Below are 12,281 nucleotides of genomic sequence, written 5' to 3'. Positions count from 1 at the left end.
CCACTGTCAAGGTGCACATTGCACTGGTGGTCTTGCCTGGGGGAGAGAGCTCCTGGGGTGCAGAAACTCAGGCGGCATGGCATACAGCCTGGCACTGTTGCTTTCGATTAAAGCTGAGTAAAGGAGCCAAGACGGAAGGCTGCAAGAGAATGAGTTTTAATTCAGCCTAAATGAGGCCTAATGTTGGGGGTGAGTGTTTCCCCAGAATTCAGATAAAAAAGGCATCATCCTAGGAACATCTTCAGTTAGTGAGAATGATATAGTGAAGGCAGGCAGAGAGGTGAGTGAAATATGAAGACACTTTTCTAGGATACCAGCTTCATTATACAATGTGTTTGGATTATACTTTGCATTGTTCCAAACAGGAAAAAAAAAAAAACAAACCTAAACTAGCTTTCTTGCAGATTTATAGTAACTGCTAATCTAGGTTTCTGATTTTGTCCTTCAAGATTCTTTAAACTCTCAGTGGGGTTTTAAAATTCAAAGTCGAGTGTAATAATAAGTAGCAGGTAGATGGGAAACTGTCAGATAAGCCACCACGGAATGGAAAAATTGCTTATGTGACAAAGGCCTTTAGAATACTGGAGGGCATTGGGTCTGATAAAGATATATTTGAGATGGTTTAAAATAAAAGAGCAGACATGCCATAGACTAGGGATTTCCTAGGCACTTCTGACCTGCATTCTTTGCAGTCAGTTGAAGAGATGTGCAGAAGAATAGGAAAGAGGAGAGAGAGATAATGATGATTTCTAAATGAAGTGTGATCTCAATGGCCCTTACAATGCTCCATAAAAAAATTTTATTCATTTACATCAGAAATGGAATTTCAGCACATTGGATTTTGTGTTCAAGTAATCTGAATGTGTGCCTTTATATACATAGATGTGCACACAGGCACACACACAGAGAACATATTTGTGGCTAAATGAATGTGAACTCATTTTGGAAAAAAAATTCTCATTCAAGAGCATACCTGCTATTGTTCTTGAAAAAAGGCAAGGAAGGGAATAGGTGAGAGGGTCTTTCTCACATAATGGAAAGTGAATCTCACTGGGAACAGATACCAATTAGAAAAGGCTTTTCAAGTCCCAACAAGTCAGTGGGATAAATCCAGATGCTGAGTTGCCCAGGCTCTGGGGAAGGCTCTGGCAGAAAGGGGAACACAGCGGGGAGCTGAGGCGTGTGGGTGGAAAGCCGGCCGCTGTGCTCGCCTTCTGGTCTATGCCAGGCCTCGCAAGAGGAGAGGGGAGGTTGCAGGTGAAGGTCTGAGAGCACTAGGAAGGCAGCCTGACTGAAAGAAACAAGAAAGAAGGGCAGGGAGAAGGAAGGGAGGAGGGTGGGGAGAGGGGAAGGGAGAAGGCGATCCTGTGCACCAGGCTGAGGGTGACGGTGGGAGAGTCCCTGACCTCAGGAGGCTGACGGGAGACCCGGGGAGCTCGGCCCGAGAGCAGGAGACCCTCTGAGACCCTGAAATGAGCAGGATGAGGGCAAGTTACCACTCTCTGGATTTCAGAGTCCCGGAAGCCTCCTGGGGACTCTGAAATGAAGCTGGGCTGATCAGAAACGACCCCGCTCATTCGAAAGAGGAAGAAGGAACACAGATCTCTGCCTCTCCGTCTCAGGCTTGGCAAATGCCCCTCTTGGTACTGATCTAGGACACGCAGTTGAGTCTCCCCTTGTGGCCCAGAACCTGCCTAAAATTCCTCCACTGGCACTCCAGACTGTGGCTTTGTGAAGAAGTGAAGTGTAGCTGCTCAGTCATGTCCATCTCTTTGCAATCCTCTGGACTATAGCCCACCAGGCTCCTCTGTCCCTGGGATCTCCCAGACAAGAATCCTAGAGTGGGTTGCCATTCCTTTCCGCATGGGATCATCCCGACCCAGGGGTGGAACCCGAGTCTCCTGTGATGCAGGCAGATTGTTTTACCCTCTGAGCCACCAGGGAAGCTTTGTGCCTGTCACTTAATGTCCCCGAGCCTCTATTATCTCATCTGTGGACTTCTCTGGTGGTCCAGGAGCTAACATTCCATGCTTCCAATGCAAGGGGTGTGGGTTCAGTCTCTGGTTGAGGGATATCAATACCCCACATGTCATATGGCAGTGGCCAAAATAAATAAATAAAAATATTAAAAATATATTATCTCATCTATTAAATAGAGATGTAATCATAATCCCTGCCTGAAGAATTGTTGAGAAGCTTAAAACTAAGGGCTCCATACAGGGTTTGGCTCATTAGAAAGGCTCAGCAAATGCTGATGTCCGGCGGGGTGAGGCCGATGCTGAGCAGCACGAGCTTGGCCAAGGGTGAGTTGTGGGAAAAGCAGTTTAAGAAGCTGCAGTCCAACCCCATGGCGCCCCCGGGGCTTTTCATGGAACGTCTCAGGCTGGTCAGTTTGTTTTCTTCTAGAGTAAAGGGCTGGCACCGGAAGGAGGTTGGATCAGATGTATCTTGTCTCCCACAGCTGACATTTATCAGCCTCCAAACCCTTCTCTATCCCATCGAAACAGGCTCTTATTTCTCCTCAAAGATGTCTGACAACCCCAGTCTGATCATGTTGGCCACAGCTACAGTCCTTGCATGGGTCCCCTTGGCCTGCAAGCCCCTTTGGCCTGAAGTCCCATCTCCACACCCTGCCTCCCCCTCCTCAGCCTGCATCCCGCCCCAGGCTGCCCACTATGCGCATCCCTCCTGTGCCCGACTCCATCCGAGTCCCACCACTGCTGGCCCCATAAGTAAATGTTACTTGTTCTTTATCCAGTATGGAGGCCACTTGGCCACATGTGTCTTTGAGCAGCTGGAATAAGGCTAGTCCAAGTTGAGATGTGTGGTAAGTGTAAAAAACCCACTAGATTTCAAAGAAAGAGTTCTGGAAAACAAACCAAAAGAGGTAACCTATCTCAGTAATGTTTATGTTGGTTACATGTTGAAATGGTAACACTTTGGAATATGCGGTTAAATCAAATATACTGTTAACATTAATTTCACTGCTTTTTATCTTTTTAAAAAACGTGGATGCTAGAGCATTTAAATTTAGAGAGGTGGCTCACAGGCTAGTTCCTTAGGACACCACAGCTCTGGGGCTCAGAGCTCCCCCGTCCTCATCGAGGCCACCTGGAGCTCCCTCACTAGGCCGGAGTCCTTTACACACTCTCCGGGTGCCCCAGCTTCTGCTCTACAGTTACTTTCCTTTACAACCATAATTAAACAGCTCTGCAACCAGAAGGTCACTCATCAGTGCAAGTCCACGAGGCTGGGGGCTGCATCTCTCACTACAGTTGTCTTTGGTTGCAGCCTCAGCCACTAGCATAGTGCCTGACCTTCAAGGCTACTTGTCTTCATTTCTGGTTGCTGCTGTTATAAGTTGCCACAGACAGTGGCTTAGCACAACACAAACTAATCTTACAGTTCTGGAGGTCAGAGGTCTGAAATGGGTTTCTCTGGGCTAAAGTCAAGTGTGAGTGGGGCTGAGTTCTTTCTGGAGGGTCTGAGGAAAAAAACCTTTTCCTTCCCTTTGCCAGTTTCGAGAGGTCACCCGCATTCCTTGGCTCATGGCCCCTTCCTCCATCTTCAAAGCCAACAGTATTGCTTTTTCTAACCTTTCTCCAACTCCCCTGCCTCCTTTCTTCACTTCTAAGGTCCCTGTAATTGCTTTGGGTCCATCTGGACAGTCCAGGATACTCTTACCATCTTCAAGATCCTTAATCATGCCTAAAAAGTCCACTTTGCCATATAAGGTAATTTATACACATGTGCTGGGGGTGAGGACTTGGACACCTTTGGTGGGCTATTATTCTGCCTATCACAGTGCTCAATATTTGTTATTAAATGAACAAGTGGATGGTTCGTTGGATGGATGGATGCCTTTCTAATCTCATTTCCTATTTCTGCCCAGCAGCTTCTCCCCAATTTAAGGAAGTCATGTTTGCTTAGGCTGGTTGTTTGCTTGGAATGGCTGCTGCCCTTTCAGCTCTGACCACCCTGGGGTCTAATTCAAGAGCCACTGACTCAGAGAGCCTTCCTCCTCTTCGCCTGAACTCCTGAGTCTTGACCACACATTTCACATTAAGGAACGTGCTCTTAGTTCGTTCTTCAGACTGTCAGTTTGTCCTATGTTAAGAGCTCATGGTGGGCTTTTCCAGGGAGGGCAGGGACCATGCCTTATACGTCCCCAACTCTCTTATCCTTCCCTGGTGCTTAGCGGTGGGCTGGGCCCTCCATTGATGCTGAAAAAGTGACGGTTCAGTTGCTCTCACAGCTCTGCCGGGAGCGACCTCCCCACATGTAAGGCCATGATGCCAGCCACTGGAATTCATCTTTCTCTCCCATGAAGACTGTTAACATAGCAGACCAGCATTAACCCCTGCGAATATGGGCCGGTTAAGTACAAAGTCATTTTCACAAAATGTGCATTGCTTTCCTCCTAGCAGAAATCAAATGTTATGATGCTACACTATCAGGGAAAGTCCATTATATTTGGCATTATCCCAGGATGCAAACATACAAATAGCATTAACCCTTTAGTGGCTTGATCCTGGTACAGATCCTTCTCTCTATTAAGGCTTCCCTGCATGCATCTTCTCTCACAAAAGTGCGCGCACACACATACACACACACAAACACACTTGTCTAGACTTTTCCTTGAATAGTCTTCCAGTCTGAGATGATCTTTGCAATTAGCTATCTTATAATCACAGGGCTGCTCAAATCATTCTTGATGAGAAGAAGATGATGATGCTGATGATCATGGTGATGAAGCCCTGATTGCTTTGGGCATTAAAACAAAATTTTAAAACTTAACAGGCATTATGATTTACTCATTATCAGTAGTCTTTGGAAAACATAGTTTACTATTTCACATCCTTTGAAAATATTTTGCATATTCTGGAAAAAAAATATTAGTAAGAACATTGGACTTCAGGTCGAGTCTGGCTCTTTTGTCTCATCTGAGTCACCGATTTGCTGTTGACCTTGGGAATGTCCTTGTACTTCTCTGGGCCTCAGTGACCTCGCCTATAAAATCAGGGCACTGAATTAGATGATACATCAGATAGGGTTGTAGCAGAAATCTGATTACCACAGCTAAACTGAGTAAGCTCTGTTTAGTTTTCGTCCTTAAAAAAAGTCAAAGACAGTTAGTCCAGAGCTGCTTCTTCATCCTTAGGGTGTGACTCTTCATGGCTTCAAGGTGGCTACTGCACCTCCAGGCATCTTATTCTTTCCCAGAAAGGAACAAAGGGAAAGACTACAAGCAAAAAAAAAAAAAATGTGTTACGCTCAAACTGTTATGCCCTCCCTTTCATTTTAATTAAGAAAAAAAATTTTCCCGAAACCCCAAGAAGTTTATTTCTGCTGATTCTCATCAGATAGAGCTGGGTGGGTCACATGGCCATCACTAGCTACAAATCATTGTTAACTGGACAAATCATGATCATGAAAAAAAAAAAAATCAGGGATCCGTTAGCCAGGAAGAAGGATAGAATGGCTATTACATGGGCACTCAGCCAGGTTTGCCACCGATAGCTTCAATGTCTCACTCTGTCTTGGATGTTTCACAAATTGCACTTTAGAACTCATCATTACCCAATGTAGAGTTTTCACTGCATTGGTCCCCCATGTATACAGTGCTTAGTTCTGGTTTGGATTAGCAGATTAACCTCATTAGCTTGCTGGAGAAGGCCTGCTAATGCCAGCATCTGGCAGAACCCAAAGTAGGATGGGACTGGGGACCCATCCATTCACTCTGCTCCTCTTTCTGCTCCCCATCCCTGAAGCAGACAGGCAAGGAGAAGGCAGCCAGGTAACTAACAAGCAGCAGGGAGAACGCTTCAGGCCAATATACCTTCCTCTTCCAAGGAGTCCAGGCTAAGAGATGAAGAGATGGCCATCCTTGCAACAGAATTTTTTACTTTTTGTTTTTTCTGCAGTGGACAACTGTGTCTTTGTTCGACTTCTCCGTAACTCCATGAACATTTTATTTTGGGAAACTCTGCCTCCCTTGATGGATGCAGGCTTGGTGGGGGCATTGATGGAGCGGTCACCCAAGGAAGAACAATAGAAAGGTGTCTCCTGGAGGCTGGACCTTTAGCAGAGTGATGGAGGGATAGAACATCCTAAAGGCAACATCACACCACTTGTCCTGGATCCTTGAGTGGCTCCAATCCTACCCTTCATAGCCCATTTTCCCTTGCCCTTCCAATTAGTACCTTCGCCAATTAAGGCAGCCATAGTCGGCATCTCTTTCTTGCAACCCCCAAACCCTAACAAATATGTTTCTGAATTCCACTAATTCACCCCTACAGGTACTTGGATACAGCAAGGGGTCCGTGACGCTTCTGGACGGACACTTACACCAGTGTACTTGTCCTGCTGCTGTTCGCTGTTCCATTGCTCAGTCATGTCCGACTCTTTGCAACTCCATGGACTATAGCATGCCAGGCTTCCCTGTCTTGAATCCACCTCTCATCCACTCTGTGATGCTGGACACACACTCAGTGCCTTTCTGTGTCTCAGTTTCTTCATTGGTAAAACGGTGGGCTGGACAGACCTGTAGCTTCAAACTATTCTCTGAAGTGCTTCAGGGTTTCTCCCAGAAAATCTGCAGGGGTCTCCATAGAAGCTCAGGAGAGTAGCTTTACCCACTACCCTCCACCTGCCCCCTCATCCCACTTCAATTAGAACAGCTTGGCTTTCATCCAATTTCTGTATTGAGCAGGGTATATATTTTTTTTATTGGTCCTCAGCTAAAAATAAACGTTTGAAAAATGCTGGACAATATGCTCTCTAAAGGGCCCTTCCAGTTCTGATGTTCTGTGATCCTAAGCAGGTAGAGTATTTGGTAACATCTTTTCATTCATCAGCATAATTGGGAGTGCAGGAGCTCCTGCCAAAACATAATCTATATCTAAATAAAATCTTCTGTGTGCAAAACAACAGCAATGAAGGACATTCAGAAAAACGCAGGCTGTGCGGAGGAACTAGAAACACACAAAGCACAGATCCCTGTTTTGCAATCCTGGCAACACTCGGGATGTAGATCTGGGAGAGGAAGCCCAGCAGGGCTTTACCTTGTCTTTGCTGTTGCAAAGCAGGGAATGCAAGCTCATTTGCAGCCTGAGTCTGGGCCCCTTGTTTCATTGGACACATCGGTGCTTTTAAAACTTTCAACTAGTTATCACCAATATTCATAAAGTAAAAATGCACTTAAAAATTATGTTTCCTGGCTTCTTTTGATAAACTAGAAGCTGTGACACTGTCAGCCTTGCATTCTAATAGGACAGCACTCACCCAGGCAGGACAGCAACTGCTCCTCTCAGCTGGGGTGCACCTGCCTCAGTTTGCTGCAGCCCCAGCTACTACCTCCCAGACTCCCGCCCCCGAGGCCAGAGGCTGGCTACCGCTTGCACTATGCACCTTTTTCCTATGGCAGGGTAGTGGTAAATGACATACAAAATATTTCTTTTATCCCTATCATTATCCAAAGTAGAGAAACAAAAATGCTGTTCTAGAAAAACAGGGCAGATATGGGATTTCTTTTTGTAATGGCTTGCAAAAGAGGGGAGTTTCGTACACACACACATACACACATGAACACATACAGAGGATATTTGGTAATGTCTAGCGTTTCCCTGGTGGCTCAGAGAGTAAACAATCTGCCTGAAATGCGAGAGACTTGGGTTCGATCCCTGGGTCAGGAAGATTCCCCTGGTGAAGGGAATGGCAACCCACTCCAGTAATTTTGCCTGGAGAATCCGACAGATAGAAGAGTCTGGAGGGCTACAGTCCACGGGGTCATAAAGAGTCAGACACAAGTGAAATGACTTAGCACACACGCAGATATTTTTGGTTGTTACAACTAAGGAGATACTGTTGCAACAGGGTGAAAATGACGATAAAACTCTTCCATGGGTGTGGCCTCCACCGCTTCCCACTCCCAGTGTTTGCTCTTCTGAGCCTCGCAGACAGGCTGGGAGACGGCGCTGTCTCCCCAAGCGGGGCCAGGGTCACTCAGGCCCTGCTCCGAGCCTCACAGCGTGTCAATGACAAGGCAAGGCCCCCGGCAGAGGCGGAGTCTGTTCTGGGCCCGGATGCCCAGCTCTCCCTTCAATTTCGGGAACCAGTCTACGACCCTCTGCTACCAGCATGTGCTCTTGACCTGAGTGCAAGGCTGCCAGCAAACACAGAACCCAGGTGGACGTCCACTCTGCTTTCCCGACAAGGAATGAACCTTGCTGGGAAGGGTGAGGAACTGCTGTCCAGGAAGTCAGGTGGGACTGATAGACACCAAGAGGTCTGGGCAGGTGATTTAGGTTGAATCCAAGAGACAGGCAGAGTCCTGCAAGTGCTCTACTGAAGATAGTCCACATCTAAGACAGCACAGAGCAGTCCAGCGGCGGAGTCACGGAGGAGGCACAAAACAGGAGGTGAAAAGAGCTCGCTACTTGTTACTATTTATGCATCCATCTACCCATTCATCCCTTCTGCACAGATTTATGGAGCAGGATTCAGGCCTTGGGCAAGGTATGCAGCCCCCATCCTCGTGAAATCAAAACCAAGCTCTGGGGCTTGCTTCTGTTTCATCTCAAGCAAGCTCCTTCCCTCTGAGTTCCCTGATCGATAAAATGAGGGGGAAATGTTTCCATCTTACAGGAGGTGATGGAAGATTAAATAAAATCTCCTTGTACAGGGCTGACTCAGACTCTCAATAAATGTCTTGCTGACTCCATCTCCCCTTCCTTCCTCCCATAGGTACCACTCAGCTTGCCCAGGATTCCTGTAGCTCACTGAAGTAGGGACAGCTTCTGGGGTCACCTTCCAGCTCAAATCAGATCACGGGAGACCCTCGTCTGCCACAGAATCAATTCTCCCCCATGTGTTTGGAAGGCCTTCGGTAGATCACAACATCACATAAGAAGCAGGCTGCAGAACGTGCACCAATCAGCAGGAAGCACATGTGGCAGGGGAGGCCATGCATTCCCACAGCAGTCATGCTTTCTCCTTCTTGTAAATTCCAGGTTGATTCTTAACCCCTCAGGGGCATCAAGGAGAAGCAGATCCACAGCTGTTTTGGGGGGTGGGAGGTTGGGATGGGCACCCTCTCTCATCAGGCACTTATTAAGGACCTGGGGTGTGTACAGTGATAAACTATTATTTCAAGCTTCCTCTGCTGAAACCCCCATGGCCCTCTAACAGATGGTCTTCAAGAAGGAGCCTGGCATGTGCAGGTGTGTCTGTCTGAATGCCTGTGCCTACTCACCAAGCTTGTACCACATATCACGGATGGAGAAGCCAATTAGCCGTCTCATGTCCCCGTACCTAGGAGAAACAAAAAAAATGTCTGCTTCAGGCATCACCTCAGAGATTCTCACGAACCTCCCCCCTCCTTTTCAGGAGCTCCACATGCAACCTACTTGTTCAGGATTTTGTTGTATTTGGCGTGCGAGAACTGCTCCAGCTGCAGTGAATCCTGAGTGATAAAAGCCACGGCCAGATGAAAATAGTTGTTCCACAGCTGTAAGCGAAAGCATGGAGAACCGTCACGGGAGGGCTGAAGTGGGGGAGCATATTAAACGCTGGGTGATGTGAATAATTTATGAAGATGGCAGAAGACAGAGGCAGAATCAGTTTAATTCTGTGCACTGCAATTTTCTAACTGGCACTGACTCTGAAATTAACATTCCAGCCAAAGGAGGACAATGGATGGAAATCTCTAGGTGCTGACCATGTATGCCCTCTCTCTGACAATAGGATTTGGACAAGGAGAAAGATTTTAGGGCCGCTCTTTTTTATTGCTGTTGTTTTGCTTCATTTTGTTTTTCTGGAAGATGAATAACTCAGCCCAGCTGGGTGCCCTGGTGAGGTGGTTCTCTGCCCTAGAATTAGGGGGCGATAAGGGATAAGGATTTCAGAGACTCAGATCAATTCTAAAGGAAATCAACCTTGAGTATTCACTGGAAGAACTAATACTAAAGCTGAAGCTTCTGGTGCAAAGAGCCAACTCATTGGAAAAGACCCTAATGTTGGGCAAGATTTGAAGGCAAAAGGAGAAGGGGACGGCAGAGGATGAGACTGTTAGATAGCATCACTGACTCAATGGACATGAACTTGAGCAAACTCCAGGAGATATTGAAGGACAGGGAAGCCTGGTGTGTTGTAGTCCACAGGCTCACAAAGAGTTGGACATGACTTAGCAACTGAACAACAACAGCATCTCTGGAAGTCTTTCCTAATTCACCTGGCAGCAGAGGACCAGCCTGCCACCTATTCCATCTTAGAATATGTCACCTTCTCCTTCCCTTTAGCTCTATGGTTTTGAAGTTTGGTCCTGGACCAGTAGTATTGACATCACCTAGGAACTCGTTAGAGATGGAGATTCTCTGGCCCCACCCCGACCTACTGAATCCAACCCCAGAAATCCATGTGTTCACAAGCACTCCAATGATTCTCATGCTCATTTGAGTTCAAGGACCACTGAGGCCCAGCTGATAAGTAGACTTTCCATAATTTTAACATTTACATGATCTCTTGGTGCTAAATGCAGAGACTAGAACCCACTCCACCCGCTCATGGCGAAATAAGTTCAGCAAAGTGTGCAGCAGAGGGAAACTGCTCCAAAGATTAGCAGCAGTGATAGTGACATTGATGCAGGCTACAGAGCCAAGAGATCGAGACTCAAACCAAGGCATTGTTGAGACTCAGTGAGCCCCTCTGCAAAGGGGGAGGGGGCTTACCTCTGTATCCACTGCAGAGGACTGCGGTAAAGACGATGCGGTTAAAGGGCAAGGATCTCAGTAAGAGCTCCAAAGCTCTGGTTAGCCCTGTTATTCTTTTCATTATTCTGGTGACTTCTTTGGTACCAAAGCAAATAATAGTACAAGCTGGTGCCTTCGGTGCTGAAGGGCAATTATTACAAGATGCATGGCTCTGAAAGGAGCAGGTGGGACAGCTTTGATGGACGAAGCCCATCCATGTCCAGCATCCTCTAAACACTGACTAGCAAGAGGAGGGGTAACACCAGCTAGAGAAATCACCTGCCAATGAGGCTGTCATCCTTCACTCAAAGATGCTCATTGGTGGTTTCCAATGGCCAAGACTAAGTGAAAAGCAGCTATACCTTTGGTAATGTCCTTACTGCTGTTACTTTCACATGGGTTTGTGGCTCCTGTTTCAGAGAAAAGCTAAACAAGCCCTTTGTTTTACCACAGGCCAGACGCTTTCCCACATATCCCTCCCTCCATCTCTCAAAACCTGGCAGCCATTATTAGACTCATTTTACAGATGAGAAGAACAAGGTTAGGGGGGTGAAGTTTTTTGAACTTTTTTTTTGAAGCTTTTGAAGTTTTGCCTAAGGTCACACAGCTTGTTATACATACAGCAGAGCTGGGATTTAAACCCAGGCTTACGGATTGATGGGGCTTCCCTGGTGGCTCAGATAGTAAAGAATCTACTTGCAATGCAGGAGACCCGGGTTCAATCCCTGGGTTGGGAAGATCCCCCCCTGGATAAGGGAATGGCTACCCACTCCAGGATTCTTGCCTGCAGAATCCCACGGACAGAGGAGCCTGGAGGGGTACAGTCCGTGGAGTCACGAAGAGCTGGACATGACTGAGCGACTAACACTTTCACTGTACTTTTTCACTACTGACTGACAGTCAGGTCTCTTTCTACACGCGGTGGTCTGTCTTCGGCAGAGACTGCACTGACACACATTCCCAGAACGCCTTCAGCGGGCCAAGCGTCATCACGTGGGGCTCGGGCAGCGGGCGCGCAGACAGCAGCCCCCGCCCTCCTGCACCTCATACTCTGCTGAGGGAACAGCTTTCCTCTTCTACTTGAAACTTTACTTCTCAGAGCCCAAAAGACCAAGTCTTTCTGGGGTGCAGTGAAATGACCTCCTGGCTTGTGGCCCCATAAAATCAACTCAGCACACAGAGCCCAGAAGGACCAGATCCTGCCCCTCCCTTCCTCAAAGTCTTCCAAAGGCGGCCCATCACTCTGGGAATCAGATCTCAAGCTCTTCTGTTTCCATGGTAACCTCGCTTCCAAACACAGTGAAGGTCAGGGTGTCTCTCAGCCACTCCAACTGCCCGTCCTCCTGGTGACCCCATGACTTGCAAGTTCTGACAATGTGTTACTTTGTTTGCTCAAGCCCAGAGCTCACATCTTGTCCTGTTTAAGACCAAGATATGAAACTACGACCCAAAGAAAGTGAAAACCTGGTCATAGGACATGGAACGGGTTGTTTTTTAGGGTGAGAAATTCCTGAATTTTGGGGATTTGAAAAG

General features: G+C 47.2%; 1 protein-coding gene across 2 annotated transcripts in view; it reads right to left on the bottom strand.

Moving 5' to 3' along the window:
• DOCK2 (dedicator of cytokinesis 2) overlaps window positions 1-12,281 on the bottom strand; it is a 484,628-nt gene that overhangs the window by 70,788 nt on the left and 401,559 nt on the right. For both annotated transcript variants that reach the window (XM_043887430.1, XM_043887429.1), the window contains exons 31-32: window positions 9,408-9,508; window positions 9,254-9,312 (exon numbers count right to left, since the gene is read on the bottom strand). In XM_043887430.1, coding sequence (XP_043743365.1) covers window positions 9,254-9,312; window positions 9,408-9,508 — 160 coding nt within the window. The remainder of the gene's footprint in view (window positions 1-9,253; window positions 9,313-9,407; window positions 9,509-12,281) is intronic.

Source organism: Cervus elaphus, chromosome 25 (genome assembly GCF_910594005.1).
Source record: "Cervus elaphus chromosome 25, mCerEla1.1, whole genome shotgun sequence".
Classification (NCBI taxonomy): Eukaryota; Metazoa; Chordata; class Mammalia; order Artiodactyla; family Cervidae; genus Cervus; species Cervus elaphus.
Note: the sequence above shows the minus strand (reverse complement) of the source record. Positions and strands in the feature narration are given on the sequence as shown.